At 43.1% G+C, this 16,423-nt stretch overlaps 1 protein-coding gene across 1 annotated transcript in view; it reads right to left on the reverse strand.

The window, feature by feature from the left end:
* Positions 1-7,459, reverse strand: part of RYBP (RING1 and YY1 binding protein) — a 55,020-nt gene extending 47,561 nt beyond the window's left edge. Inside the window, exons 1-2 of the mRNA XM_031953981.1 lie at positions 7,350-7,459; positions 6,657-6,782 (exon numbers count right to left, since the gene is read on the reverse strand). Of these exons, the coding sequence (XP_031809841.1) occupies positions 6,657-6,782; positions 7,350-7,381 (158 nt within the window). The 5' untranslated portion in view covers positions 7,382-7,459. The remainder of the gene's footprint in view (positions 1-6,656; positions 6,783-7,349) is intronic.
* Positions 7,460-16,423: the final 8,964 nt, after the last annotated feature.

The following is a 16,423-nucleotide window of genomic DNA, read 5'->3' on the forward strand; positions in this document are numbered from 1 at the left end:
TGAAAAGACAACTAAAGGTTATTTTTGCCTCTGTATACCTAGCACTTAAGTGCTTGCATAAAGCAGACTGGGAATAGAGGCAACTATATCCAAAATGGAAAAGACAAGATTGGGAGAGATCAGAAGTAACACCATCATTCTAGATACATCTGTGTGGTTAAAGAAAAAATTTTTTAAATTTACAATCTTCTCCTAATTTACAAAGGATTTCTACAGAACTAAATATATTCCTTAAGGAGGGAAAAGGAAAAGAGGTATGAAGAGACAAAAGGAAAAGAACAGATGTTCAGATCTGTTTGACATACTGTTTGGATAAGACAGCAGTGAATAAAAAATCACCATGACAAAAAACAACTTGAAAAGGAAATCACGAAACTTATTAGGTAGCATCCTCAAGAAGTCTGAAATACACACTGCTATTAGGTTTTAATTCTTAACGCCTTTCTCATAACTCATGCTTTTCCATCACAAATGTACCAAGGAGTTGATAAGAGCGGGCTTCAGGTTCAAATGACATCTTTATTATACTGGTTATGTGATCATGGGCAAGTCATCTCAGGGCCCCCCTCTCAATTCTCTAAAATAGATCTAAATCAAGTACAGCAGATCTCCTATACCATTTTCTACTATCCTATAATTAAACAGACTACAACAAAACAAATTCATGAGGCTTAAGAATAAGAACTAAAACTCTGGATTTCTCAAAAAATTCAATCAGCTGAAGATGCTCTCATTAGAAAAACAAAAATTAATGGCCTTCTTTCAGCTAATTTTGTCAGCATCAAGGATTTCCTGGTCTGTGTAGGTCTCCACAAAAAAGAAAAGGGCCCACAGTTCCTATGTAAGCTGTCCCCTCTCATTTAAAAATACAGGCAGACAAGGTTTGAAAAGCAGTCAAAACAAGGCATTCTTTCCATGTCAAGTGTCTTGAAAAGTATTTTTGATAAAATATTCCTCTAGTTTATATTATTAAATACTTAAAATTAATGACTATAGTTAATCTTTCTACATTTTGATTTTCCCCATCATTTTTTCCCCGTCCACACAAGAAATTGAATGGGAACTTTGAGACTTTTTTGAAAGCCACAGATAAAACAGTCTAGACCAAATACTCAACCCAAATTTTACAATATGGTACTGTCAAGTTCCCCACTAAAATAAAAAATTCACTAGTCTCTATGGTACAAAGGGAGGGTCAAAATATAAGATTTTTCAGATTGATTTAACCCCCTGAATGTAGAAGGAGTAACTATTAGGGATAGAGTCCCTGTCCTCAAAGAGCTTACATTCTACCAGAGATAATTAAAGCAAATGAAGTAATTTGAAGAGGAAAATCCAGCCTTAATAATGCTACAAAAAGACTTGTATCTTTGACTTACAAATAAATAAATTTGTATTTATTTAAATATAAATATATTTATAAAATTTATAATATAAATATATTATATAATAAATATATATAAATAATATATATTATTATAATATATAAATAATATATAAATATAAATATAATAAATATATTTTAAAATTTATAAATAAATTATATTTAAATATAAATATAAAAAGTCTAAATTGTATACTATGGCGAGACCTTATAACTTTTTTTCAATTCACACTATATTTGGCCAGTTTTTTTTTTTTGGGGGGGGGGAGGGAATGGAGGAGGGAGCTGTAAAAGTTCCTTTAGGGATAAAATATTCATTCCTATTTGGTAGCAATAACAAGTTTAAAGTCCAAAATTTGTTTCTGTTCATTAAAAAGCCAAAAATATTACAACTTATATCTGGAGATGAACAGATACAACAAAGAGAACTGCCACTGGTCTTCAAGTTAAGTACCAGATTACCTTTTGAAGATGTTTTATATAGTTAGGATCCTTTTGTGTACAGAAAGGACTGGATGGCTACTGAAATCCTTCCTAACTTAAAATTTTGTGAGTGAACAGCTCAGGCAGGGATAGATTTTTCTATAAAGTCTTCAATAAATGAGTTGATAATGATAAAATTTACTTCCTTCCCCTTCCCCTCCCCCTCCCCAAAAAAGTATTACTTTATATATCTCCATTAAAGCCCTACTACTCAGGTTGTGAAGTACATAAGAACACAAACCCTTGACCAGTCTTACCAATCTGAAAAAACATTTGTCAAATGTACAGGAACTTGTCCTGAGAACCAGTCTAGATATTTATCCCAATATTGTCTCTAACTGGGTTGACAACAGAATGATGTCCTTTTTTTGGCCATTTCAATGGATATTCAATACCAAGATAGGTCTGTGTAAATGGAAAAAGTTATCTTCTTTCTTTTCTCAAGATTAATAAAATACATAAATTCTTTAAATATTACTAGCCTTTAATTTCTTTTTACTACAGCAGTGATGGATTTATATCAACCTATTCAAACTCTTTAACCCAATTGACTTTTTGCAAAAATAATTAGACAGTAAGCCCACGTGGTGTAAATTCATCACATTGTCAAAAGATTACTTTGATTATCTCATAAATTCTGAAAATGTCTGAGTATACAGTTGAAATTGATACTAAAGTTGCCTCAAGTTAGTAAACATACAGATTCAACCAATCAATTACCAAAGATTAAAATGACCAATGTGAAATAATTTTATAAATGAAGATATAGAAAATGAATCTGTTTTGAGAACTAGGTGATTTTAAACACAAATATCCTTTGAGCTTTAACTGAAAATCTTCTGTATGCATTAGAGTTTCTATTACAAGCAAACCTGCTTAATTTACAATAAAAAAGCAGCCCAGTGTTACTCACAAACTTTGAAAAAAGATCTAAGGGGGCAGCTAGATGGTGCAGTGACTAGAGCACCAGCCCTGAAGTTAGGAAGACTTGAATTCATATTTGACCTCAGACACTAAAAACTTCCTAGCTGTGTGACCCTGAGTAAGTCACTTAACCCCAATTGCCTAAGAGAAAAAAAAAGGATCTAAGCTCCATACCTATCTGGTTAAGTTTTATCCTTCCTAGAGAATTTTGTTATCCATAAAAATCAACTGGGTTATAATGGCCCCATACCAGTCTCACAAGAATGAAAGAATAAATGTGTGTGTATGTGTATATAACACAACATGCATATGAATCCATTAAGGTCCCCTAAGAAACAACAAAATGACACCATAATTCGTATTTTAAACTGCATATTTGATTCTAACTTATATTAGGAGTATTGTGATTTTCCAAGGATGTCAAGCTGTTTTTAAACAAAAGGTCCAAAAGGCAGATCTAGATAATGGTCTAGAAAAGGAGCACAAGAAAGTCAAGGGACATATTTGTGATTAAAAATAACAAAAAAAAAAATAACCCATCTATTTTCTCTGTCCTTACAATACAGTGCTATCCTGTTTTATACAAGAATACAAGTTTTCAACTATGTTTACAAATTGAAAGTTTTATTTGACCATGTTAAAGATCTGAAGAAATCTATAGGTTACAATAGCGGTGTTATCTACTTTTCTTAGTTCAACTTGTAAATAAAGTATAAGATCATTTAAATGGCAATGATAGAATTCAAACAATATTATCATAAAAGCTTACAATGTGTTACTCAAAAAAAACCCTTCAGACTGAAGGTTTTTATATGAATAGCCTTAAGTTCAAGAGCCTGCTACTTTATAAAAGAATTGAGTGATAACTGTCACAGCATTTCTATGCACTTAGCTGTTCTCAATAATGTAAGATAACAGGCATCTATGAAAACAGATCAGAGCAAATTCAATACTATTAATAGTTACTCACAAAACTGGATAACATCAATTTATTAGAATTAGAGTAATTTATTAACAAAAAGGATTAAATATGAGTGTGTGTGTGTGGGGTCATTATATATATTTTTTAAAAGTATTATTATCCTTGTTTCTGAGAAAGTAAACCAGGAAATATGAGGATGTCTCAAAAAGCTTTCCTACAGTTTTAAGCTATCAAAAATTTAATAGCTTAAAAGTACAGAAAAACTTTTGGGAAACCCTGTAAGTATTTGGCTAACCCTGAGGAAATCAATATATAATCAGTGCCCTTTTCTTTGAAAAAATCCAATCAGAACACACACATGGTAGTAATGTGCAGCAGTCTAGCAAGTCCAACAAATTAAAAAAGAAAAGGTTCTAGGTGACCAATTTCTTTCCTTGCTATTATATTCTTAGGTTACCTGCCAGGGTATGATCCTTCCACTTACAAATTTTTCCTAATCTTTGATTCCTCTACATAGTTAGAGAGCTGGGAGGATATGCTAATTCAAACCTCAGGTTGACTCACCTGTCTCATTCCAACAGTAAAAATGGATGAATGCTAAACAACTGTTTAAAAAATCTTCCTAAAACTGAGCCAGCCCTATTTTGTAGAAATCAATTCTACATGGCCAGAGAAAGAATGCATTCCTTCAGCATTCTCTTTCCAATTTTCAAGTCAGAGTAATAAAGACATCCCTCATTCTCTCCAATAGATAGCTACTTCAGAACAGATTGCCTCTTTTGCCTGTCTTTGTATCCCCAAGTGCTTAACACAGTGCTGGCTATATACATACGTGCTTAATAAATTCTAAAATCCCTTGATAATAAAACTCACATCATTTGTCTATCTAAAAATGAAGCATAATAAAAACCCAATCAATTTATAAAACAATCAGTAGGACACTTCGCTAACAAAACGAAAAGAGAGGATTTTAAGTGGAATATTCTAGACAATTCTTGAATGATTTAGGCAACACCAAAAAATGAGGAATAGTCTATCAATATCAACTGTGAGGATCAATATATCAATATATTAGAAGGTTCTGTGCTCATACATCATCATAGGAGGTTCCCCAAAATAGCAAAATAAAAAGGTAGAATGTACAAATACACAACTGCCACTATTATCACAAGCATTAAGACAGTGCACTAAATGGCTGAAATTAAATAATGAATGTGCCCCATCCACACAGAGCAACATTTACAACATACTAATGTCAAAATATTATTTACATTTCAATTAACTGTAATTTCGAGAGTAGCTCTAACCTACAAAAACATTGAGATATTAATTCTGACCTGGAAACACCATCACTGGATAGGCAATTAAGCCTAATAGAATCAAGGTAGTTATATCACAGATCATATGTCTTGACTTGAAAAGAAACCAACTCAAGTGGTTTATTATTGAAATTAGGTAAAAATACTAACATTAATACCAAACTAAACTTGTATAGACACAAATGCTACTAAAACATTTAGATATCCTTCCAGTTCACCCTGTATGATATTCTTCATTTTGGTCCTGTAAAGATTTACTATCTAAACAGAGCAATAAATAACTAAATTCAACAAGCATTTCATTTTAACCACACACAACATTGGAAAAAAATACAATAACCAGAATTTGTACTGTCCCCATTTGATAGGGTTTTTTTTTTTTGGGGGAATGAGGAAGGGAGCTGCTAACATTCAAATCTTATCCAGGAAGAAAAAATTAAAATATGCTTTAAGTTACATGATGCTTTTAAGTCAACAATAAATCAGATGTAAAGCAATGATTTGTGTTTCAACACTATAGCAATCTATTTTTTAAGTTCAAGAGTTTCTCTTCTCAGTCACTGACTTTTACTACTTATATCATTTATGCCAACACAAAGTAAAACACAATAAATTAGTTTTTACATTTAAAAAACTAACTCAGTATTTAAAGGTGACTTTATAATAATATTCAAAATTTGACAGAATTCTTTATTTAAGAACGTGAAAAAAAACATTGTACACCGACTTAAAGCCAATTCAACCTGGTACAAAATACAGTCCTATATATAGTTGTTCAACCTGGTACAAAATACAGTCCTATCTATAGTTGTGACTTAACAACTCCAAAATAATTTTCCAGGGGAAAATTAGCTTTTAAAATCCCAACTTCAGGGTTTCTCTCTTTCTAAATGATTTATTCAACTATACTACTTAAATCTAAAGATCCTTAAGTTAAGCCAAACTACATGTTTTGCTTCAAGCATTAAAAAAAAAAAAAAAAAATCAAAGCACAACATTAGAAGCATTACATAAAGCATCTCCAACCATGAAACTATAACAAGTTACCAAATACTATACATGCAACTGAAGCACTGCACAGGAGCCACATCGGACTACCATCTAAACAAAACAGACACCTGATAAAACGACACTGCCAATCTGCACAAGTACCAACCCAGAACAAATACAGGCACTTGGACATCAAATGAGAACCCAAACAGTTTGAACTCAAACTCCAAAATGATGCTAACACCGGACCAAATTCTGCTCAAAGCAAACACAAGAGGATACAAAGCCCTCCCAAGTAGGCACTGCTCGCATCTCCAAATGGCATCGCCAACACGCTCCCCACCAAGCCGAAGCGCGACTACCCGAGAACGGCGAGCACTGGCGCAGGGTCCCGGCGTTCAAAGCCCTCCTTTTCCAACAGGCTCCCAGTGACAAAGACCAAGCCTTCTCCCACCACCCCTCCCCCGAGCAGGGTTCCTGGGGTCGGTCTCACCATTTTCACAGAACGAGTGCCGGACGTTCTTCCCTCCGCAAGCCCCGTTCCATCTGCGCCCGGCGGCCTCCCCCGCCAGTCCGGGGCCCGGCGCCCCCCGCCCCCCGGAGCCCCCCGCCCCCCGCGGCCCGGCGCGGGTACCTGGTGGAGGTGCCTTTGCGCACGTCGCAGATGCTGCATTTGAAGGCTTCCGCGCTGTTCCTGAAGGTGCACACGCTGCAGTCCCAGAAGCCCTCGTCCGCCGCGGGTTTCGCTTGTCTTTTTGGCCTTCGCGGAGCGGGCCGCGGGAGAAGGGGAACAACAAACACAGGCGCGGGTGAGAAAGCCCACTTCTCCGGGGCCCCCCCCCCCGTTAGTGGTCCCCAGCCCGCGGGCAGAACGCGGCCCGAGCCCTCCCAGGGCGGGGACCCCTCTCCCCCGGCACTGCGAGGCGGCCCCGGGGGGCCCTGGCGGAGCGCCCCCACCCGACATCCCCCCCCGGGCCTCACTCCCTCCCCACCTGGGGAAGCCGTTCCCTTTGTCTGGGAGGGTCGGGGAGAGGAGCCGCCATGGCTGCGGCCGAGGCGGCGGCGGCGGAGGAGGCGGCGCTCTCGCTCGCGCGGCGCTCGGCCCAGCCGGCAGACAGCGCCGCCCGCCGCCCGCCCGCCCCGGGCCGACGTCCATCTTAGCGGCGCCTCCTCCTCCGGGCCCCCGCGCGCGCCGCCGCCGCCGCTACCGCGGCCCGGACTCGGCGGCGGGGCCTAGTCGTGGGCGCCTCCCCCGCTCCGGCCCCTCCCGCGCCTCGCGCCCCCGCCCCTCCCCCCGGCCCCGGCCCCGAGCGGCGGCAGCAGGTACCTGGTCGGGCTCTTCTTGTCGCCCATGGTCATGGATGGGCTCTCCCCCCGCCCCCCCCTCCGCAAAACAGGGGCCGCGCTGAGGAGAAACCAAACGCCGCCCGCCGCGTCGCCGCCGCGGCCGCCGCCGCCTCCGTCGTCCTCGCCGCCGCCGTCCTCCTCGCCTCCCCCCCCCCCAAGCCGCCCGGGCTCGAGCTCCGGCCGCCGCCGCCGCTGCCGCGCCGCCGCTGCCGCCGCCGCTGCTACCGCCGCTACCGCCGCCGCCTCTGCCAGTCTCCGGACGAGACTAGTCCCCGCCAGCGCCGCCTCCGCCGAGTGACTGACTGGGGGCGGGGCCGAGCGCCTCGCGTCACCGCCCGGCGAACCAATGGCGGCGCGCGGCCTCTCCGACGAAGGGAGGGGGAGACTCCGGCGGGGGGAGGGGGCTCCGGGGAGGGGGCGCGGAGGGAGGGCTAGAAGCGGGAGGGGGAGAGAGCTGCGGACGTGGGTGCGTGCGTGCATGCCTGCATGTCTGTGTGCGTGCACGGGCCCCTTGGCTTGTGTGTGCACGCGTCTGCGTGTGTTTCCCCCTGTTCGGCCCGCGGCTGGGTGTGCGTGTGCGTTGTATGCGCCTGCCCCGGCGCCCGGCTGCATCGCCGTGCGTTTGTGGGTGTCCGTGGGTCCGCGCACGTGTCCGTGCGTCTCTGGACGCGGCTCTGTGTGTACATCCGTGCGGGGGGACGTCGGCGCGAGTTCCCCGCCCTCCCCTGCTCCCGGGAGCCCGGCGGCTGTTCTGTGGGTGGCCGTCCTCGCATCCTCGCCTAACCGGGGATCCCCAAACGGGACTCTGTGGGCCAGGGGATGTACCGAGCGAGCCGGGACTCGGCCGCTTCCTGGGAGCACGCGGGAGGGAGGCGGCGGGAGACGGGGAAGAAAGGCGTCCGCCGGCCGCGGCGGCGTGTGCTTACGGCCCCGCGGCGGGCTGTCAGGCGGCCACCGCCCGAGGTCCTCCGGACACGGGGGGCAGGGGGGCGTCCGCGGCCGGGAGGTCCCGCGAGCGAGGGCCGGACACGGGGGGCAGGGGCGTCCGCCGGATCCGCAGCAGGGCGGGCAGGGTCGCCGGGTCCGCAGCGGGCCGGACACGGGGGCAGGGGGGCGTCCCGGCCGGGAGGACCCGCGAGCGAGGGCCGGACACGGGGGGCAGGGGGGCGTCCGCGGCCGGGAGGTCCCGCGAGCGAGGGCCGGACACGGGGGGCAGGGGGGCGTCCCGGCCCGGGAGGTCCCGCGAGCGAGGGCCGGACACGGGGGGCAGGGGGGCGTCCCCGGCCGGGAGGTCCCGCGAGCGAGGGACGGACACGGGGGCAGGGGGGCGTCCGCGGCCGGGAGGTCCCGCGAGCGAGGGCCGGGCAGGGGAGGGGGCGTCCGCGGCCGGGAGGTCCCGCGAGCGAGGGCCGGGCAGGGGGCGTCCGCGGCCGGGAGGTCCCGCGAGCGAGGGCCGGACACGGGGGGCGTCCCCGGCCGGGAGGTCCCGCTCGCCCCGAGCCCATTGCAGCCTAGGGCGGAGGGGCGGGGAGCCGGGCGGCCGCGGCCGCAGACCTTGGCCCTCGCGCTGCCCACGGCTCCGAGGGCGGGCCGGAGGCGTGAGACCGCCGCGCAGGGCAGGGCTGCCCCCGGAAGCCTCCCAGACCCCTCCAGGATCCCGTTGGGGCTTCGCTGCCCCGTCTTTTGTAGTTTTCTCGTCTCCCATGAAGTCTACCCAGACCTCCTGAAGGGCGCATCTTTTTGTGGGGGAGGGAGCGGGGAAGTTTTGAGGAAGTCAGAAAGGTCTGGGTTTGAAGTTCTGCTGTGTGGGGGGGTGAGAATTTTAGGCCGGGGCCCTGGGTTTGAATCCCGGCTCTTCCTCTTGCAGCCTTGGTGACCTTGAGCAAGACACGCCCCCCGAACCCCAGGGGCCTCAGCCTCCAAAGGGGATCGTAATGCTTGGAATAGTGACACCCACCCAGAGTGATTGTGGGGTTCAAATAGGATCGCGTACGTAAAGCCCGCACCCTATAATTAGAAGGCATCTGGCGGTCCCCTCCCGCTCAACCTATAGCCCCACATTGTCACTCATAAAGATGCTCGACTGAACTCCCTTGAATTTAAGTCACGATGCTTCTCCCTTAATTAGGAGAGCCAGAGTGAAGTTTATAGCCCATTATTAATAAATGGGCTGAAGAAACAGAAATCCCCGATCCTCGGGTCTCTTCAAGCTCCAAGATTAGCTGATGCATTATCTTGACAAACGGACAAGAACGACCAGGAAAAAAAGTAGAAAGAAACTTGGGAGGCTGGGAAGCCAGGACCAGCCTGTTGGGTGCATTCTAGGGTTCCTTGGAGATGAGGCCCTGTTTGTGCACAGGGTGTTATCATTATAATTAGTGTTCAGTAGAACCAGAGCAAGAGTGAAGGCTTCCCATCCATCCATCTGAAGCTGGACTCCTAAGGAGGAAGTAGGGGGGACTGGTAAAGGAAGAAATAAAAGGAGGGAGGGAGGACGGCAAAGATCAGTTTATTCTGCCCATAATGTACTCTTAACTAGGCTCACCCTGCATCCAGCCAGAGAAATACCATCCCTGGATAAAGCAAGAGTCAGCAAGCCCCCAGAGAACTAGTAGGGCTCTGAGCCTTCCTGCGGCATGATTGCCAAGTGAAAGAGGAGAGACTGAGAGAGACCCACAGAGAGACACAAGGTGGTGGGAACGTCATGAGTAAAAGGGGGAGTAGGGGTGTGGACATTTTGTGCTAGTTCTACTTTTCTAAACAGTTCTGGAGAGAGGTGTTTAGAAAGATTATTGTCTGAAGATTTCACAAAAGGAGTCCCCATGTCAAACACAAACTAACATTTAACTATAATGTCTAAGAAATCATAGACATTTTTAAAAGTGGTTTGTATCACTAGTTAACTATCATTACACATGGCCTTGTTGGTGGGTAATTCATCTACCTTTATCTTAATTATGGATACTAGTTAAAATGATTCTTAGCAAGCACACAAATACTTTGTCAGGCTATCTATCCCTGACCTAGCATCATGGCTTGCACATTGTAGTTCAGTAAAAGTCTATTGGGTTGAATCCAAATCTATGGGATAGAATATAAAATGATGGAATGGTCCTCCAAGTAAAAAGTTCACCAGATTTTAGGTTCAGTGGGCTTGGGGGGGGGGGGGGGAAGTGTTCTATCATTGTGGTGGGCACTGTTTAGTTTGGGAGCAGATCACTATTGCTGTAGAGACTTGTCTGAGCTTAGGACGGCTAAAATAAATCAGAGAGAGATCTATTGTAAGCCCTTTTAGTTACCAAGATAACCAAGTTTAGGGAGAGGGATTTAACTCCAAAGGGAGAACTTGAAATCACTGTTATATAGAACTAAGCTCATACTAGGCAAAGAAGGAGTAAAAGAGCTAAATCCCCTTTCTTTTTTAGATGCTAAAACCAGAAAGGGGGAAAGGAAAAATGGTCCTGCCAAGCCTGAGGAATAGACCTCAGTCCAAGCCTTCCTCTAAGCTATCCAGCCCAGGAACAGCCCTGCCTAAACAGGAGCTAGTAAACTAGAGGAGATAACCACAGGAGATTATTCTGACACTGTAATACTGTAAAAGTAGCTTCTCAACTTTACATTTGAAAGGATGTCTCCACAAAGGAATACAAATTCTGAATATCCTAGGTCTTGGGATTTTAAACTTTGGGATTAACTAACAAAGGTATTACCTCACAATAAGGGGGTGAGTCTTTACCAAAATACCAAACTGGCTCTATATCCCACCTATATTAAAAAATAGTATTAGCTATTGACTAGAAAATGTCATTTAAAAAATAATAATAAACTGCGTCCTGTACTAGGATTTTACACTGGTTGGATTTAAGATGTAATTATGGAGTTTAAAGTAATCTTGGGATGGAGTAGGGGGAAAGACAGATCTGGACACTCATACTGGGAAACTGATCATCCCTAAATGAGATAATATCCTGAAATGCCCTGATGTGGTTAGGATTTCAGTAATCGAATGAATGAATGAATGAATGTGAAAAGGTTAAGAATCCAATTCTAGTTGCTAAGATTTAGTATGTTATTTAGCTTTAAATGTTTCTCTAGTAGCTTAAGAAGGGGAGCTATCTCCCTGAGCAACTAAGTACGAGAGAGACTTGGGCACTGAGGGATTTCTTGAGATGATGTTACAATCGACATCTGCCCAATGATCCAGATCAGCAAATTAACTGGAGGAGCAGCCTGGCTGAATTCTCAGTGCTCCTTCAGCTGTTATCTGGCTTTGACATTTAGCAGCTTTTTCTTTTTCTTGACTTTTTTTTTTTTTTTTTTTTGATGGTAAGCTACTATATAGTGTTCATAGTCGGTAGACCTAGAATTCAGTACCTTAAGGATCTGTGATTTCCACTTTGTGAGTAGTATCCTCCATCAATCCTGCTGTAACTGATGGAATAGTCTCAGAGTTTCAGAAGTACAAATTTCATCACACTAGAAGCTGGATGTGGATGCAGGAGAAATCTGGGTTGCAGTGTAACATGTACTAGGCATGAGTCTCACTTTTCTCATCTGGAAGATGAGGCTAATAACATTTGTAACATCCCCTTCACAAGACTTGAAGGACAGTACATGTCAAATCTTTTGCAATCCTTAAATATGTAAAGGTCAATCAGCCAATTAACAAGCATAGTGTAAACCAAAGGTAGTATCAGAGGGAAAGGGATTGGGGTGGAGGAAAGGGGAAGAGGAAATAGAACCGGATCAATTTCTAACAGAAGTTGAGATGTAAAGGGAGATAGGGAAGTGAAGAAGTTTGAGATGAAGAGGGAGAGAACCCCTAAGGACGGAGGACAGCAAGAGAGACTCACCTATGAGATGAATAGGAGGAAGGCCAGTGCCCTGGAATGGGTGGGTTGGGATTAGAAAGGTAACTAGGTGGTCAAGTAGATGGAGCACCTGCCCTGGAGTCAGCATGACCTGAGTGTCGGACAAGACACTAGCTCTGTGACCTTAGGCAAGTCACTCCCCCTAGATTGCCTGGATAAAAAAGAAGGCAGGAAAGGAATGGAGGGCTTTGAATGCCAAACAGCATTTTATATTTGATCCTGAAGGTAATAAGGAGTCACTGGAGTTTATTTGGGGGTAGAAGAAGAGAAAGATGAATGGTCCCACCTGCTCTTTACGTAATTCACTTTGCAACTGAGTGGTGGACAAATTGGAGTGTGGAGGTCATTAATTTTTTTTTTTTTAAGTGATGTCTATGGAAGAATTATTGAGCATGAAGAAGAGAAGTCTTGAGGTGGGAAGACAGGGGATAAGATAGCTGTTTCTGAGGGGCTTTCCCTAGGAAGCTTTGTTCTGTTTGGCCCCAGAAGGCACAATTAGCAACAGTGAATCAAAGGTTCCAAGAAGATGATTTAGGTTTGATGGAAGCAAAGAAAGGTTGACAGGAGTGTCCCCTAATCAGTTTGATGAGCTCCTTAGGCAACTGAATGAGTTTGTAAAGTGGGGACCTTTGGGGGCATCGGATGGGCAAGTCCCTCCGGAAAATATAAAAGTAGATGTGCCCGATTGTTACTTTTTCCAGAGGGTCGATTGGCTGAACTCATGGGAGGAACTGCCCCTTTCCAGTTGCCTATAAAAAATAAATTCATTCATTTTTGCCTCATCCCCTATTCAGAACTCAGCAGAATGAATCTTTACAGAACTGAGGTAGAAACAGGAAGATCTATATCCTGGGAAGAACATAATGAGAAAACTGTCTTTCCTACTGTTGTGGCTCAGTCCTGTCCGACTCTTGGTGACCCCATCTGGAGTTTTCTTGGCAAAGATACAGGAGTGCTTTGCCATTTCCTTCTCTAGTCTGTTTTACAGAAGAGGAAACTGAGACAGAATTCAGTGACTTGCCCAAGGTCACACGAAGCTGGATGAGCACTCCAGAAGATGTCTTCCTCTATCCAATGAGCCACATAGCTATCCAACTTTCCTATTAAAAGATATTGATCAGTCGGCCAAGAAGTGTTTATTAATTGTCTTTGAGATAGCTGAAAGTTTTTTGCCTTGCTTTCCCCTACTTGCTGTGATCCAGCCCAGCTGGAAGTAGCCAGGAGACTCACTAGTTAGAACACTGGGCCTGGAGTTCCAGTTCAGCCTCAGACATGCCTTGGCTATGTGATGCTAAGTCACTTAGCCTCTATTTGCCACTGGAGGAGGAATTGTCAAACTACTCCTTATCTTTACAGAGGAATCCCCATTCAGAGTCACAATCAAACACAATTCCGTATTGTTACAAACTCTAGAAACGGAAAGGGAGCTGGGGGGTAGAAGCTGAGCAGCCCCTTTGAAGGACTGTTACTGGCCAAGGAAGAGGAGCAGTTTCTCCAGAGGTCGATCTTCTCAAAGTCCTGGCTAACCATCTTGAGGTGGCCCCAAATCCTAAAAAGTCAGTGCGTGCATCCATCTGACGACCTCTTAACAAAGTGCCGGTAGATTTGCCTGGCCCCTCAGATCCTCCCAAGACTCATCCCCCTTGTAAGTTCATACAGTTGATTGGAAAACTTATTCCCCTGAATGACTCTCCTTATAGAAGGAGAACTTCAATTAGAGCCAGGTTTCTTAACTGGGGTCTATAAACTTAAAAAAAAAAAGTTTTTGTTTTTGATAGTTGTATTTCAATGTAGCTAGTTTTCTTTTGTAACCTTACATATTTTATTTTATGTATTTTATATTTTATATTATATTTTTATATATTATATATATATTTTATATTATATATATATTTATATTTTAGAAACCTTATTCAAAGAGTCCAATGGGCTTCCCTAAACTTCCAAAAGGTGTCCATGATGTTTAAAAAAAAAGGAGGGGGGGAGGGAAGGGAGGGAAAAAACTAGGAGTTTCCCTTGGTTGAGGTCCTCAAACAAAAACTGGATAGCCACTTTAGGGAGGGTGCTGTGGAGGGGATTTTGTTTTCAAGATATGGACTAAACTTCTGAAAGTTGTTTTTAACTTAGAAATTTGATGGCAGTGATTCTTAGGGATATTCTTTCAATAGGACTTGCCCAGTTTAGAATAGACTTAAAATCTTGACTTTCATAATAAAGGACAGATTTCCCAGGAGATTCAGTTGTAATTTTCATTATTTTCTGATGAACTCTTCCATTTTTTGGAATCTGCAACCACGCTTTCAGACTCAGGTTGGGAAGACTAACATAATAGACTGCCATACTTGTGTCTCTGAGGATTTTTAGCAATTATTTCAATACCATATTGAATCTAGTGCCTTCACAGGCAAGGGAGTAGGAGCAACAGCACTGGATTTGGAGCCAGCACACCTGGGTTTGGGTTCAGTCTCTGATACTTATTAGGTGAATGTACTTGTCTTAAGTCAATGGTGTGTTCCATGAGCCTCAGCTTACTGATGTACAAAATGAATATATTATACATGTCCTACCTATCTCAGAGCTATTGGTAAGGATGAAATAAATAATGGAGCTTCAGAAATTTTTGAACATGTGATTTTTATTAATATAATTAAAACAAACAAAAAAGTCAACCTTTAGCAGCTGGAGAATACAAATGTTTTTCTCTTCTTACATCCTTCCTCATCTTTGCTCATCTCTTTTCAATTTCCTGCTTTAAAGGGGTTCATTTCTTTTTTTTATTAGAGATTTCTGAAAGATGGGCTGCTTATTTCAACATAAATCTGTCATGCTTTTCTAACATTTACTAGGTAATCTTTATCATTGAATCAAAACTGAGGTATGTACTCATCTATTCATTTATAGAGTTAGAACTAAAAAGATCTTAAGAGACCATCCAGTCCCAACCCCTTTCTTTTATAGATGCGTAAAACTGAAACCCAGAGAGGCTGTGACTTGTCCATCATCTAATGGGGAGTTAAAAAAAAAATTGATCTTTCTCACAATCCCAGCACTAATAGGGTGAGGATAATAATTTCAGAATGCTGATGTTTACCTTTTGCCATTTAATCATAAATGCTAAATTGACCAAAGTTTAATTATAGAATTTTGCCACCTAATCCAATCTATGAAGAGCAGAACGGGGAGGTAGATTTTTGATCAACAGATTTTTTAAATGTCCAAAAAATTTCAACTTTCTCAGGATGAATGAGCTTCCTTAATAGGTAGTAAATTTCTAGTCACTAAGGGGCTTCCAACAGAGATTGCTTGACCCTTTGTCCCGCTGTTATCAATGGGATTCCTGCATTGGTTAGGGATCTCTTTTAACTCTAAAATTCTATGATTCTACAACCTTCCTCATTTCACAGAAGAAGAAATAGAGGTCCAGTAAATCTAGATTTACTCAGGATTACACAAGAAGGTAGTGGAAAATCTAGGGCAAGACCCAGGCTTCTAGACTCCCAGAAGATCAGTCTTTCCACTAAACCAGTAGCTCTCAAAGTTTGAGTCTATGACCCTTTAAGGGAGTGTTCAAGTCAAGTTTATTTTCATTACACCTTGCCCTTTTCCAAATACCTATCTTTAAGACTAGATTTCTTTCACATATTTTAAGTAAAACAATATATCACAACAGATATGGGAATCCAGCTGGCTTCTAATAAAAGAGATTTGGAAAAATATATAAAAAACAATGCCATTCTTCTCACTAAATTTCTTTGTTGGGAAAAGTTATTTTTCATAAAAATACTATTTATATGAACACATAAACGATTTATTGTTATTTAAACAACATTTTATGCATCAATTCTGATTTTTAATATGGTAAATATATACATAACCTGCATGAACAAAAGCTCTTAGGCATTCTCAATAATTTTTACAAGGTTAGGAAGGGAATAAACATTTATTAAATGCCTACTATGTGCCAGGCACTGTTCCAAACACCGTATAAGTATTATCTCTTTTGATCCTCACAACAACCCTGGCAGATATCTGCCCCCGTGGCAAGAGTTGTTCCTTTTTTATGACAGATAGATACTATTATTATCCCCATTTTACAGCTGAGGAAAAGAAGATTAAATGATTTGATCAAGGTCACATATAACTAATGTCTGAGTTTAGATTTGAACTCAAGTCTTGACTTCCA

This window comes from Sarcophilus harrisii, chromosome 1 (assembly GCF_902635505.1).
Source record: "Sarcophilus harrisii chromosome 1, mSarHar1.11, whole genome shotgun sequence".
NCBI classification, from domain to species: Eukaryota; Metazoa; Chordata; class Mammalia; order Dasyuromorphia; family Dasyuridae; genus Sarcophilus; species Sarcophilus harrisii.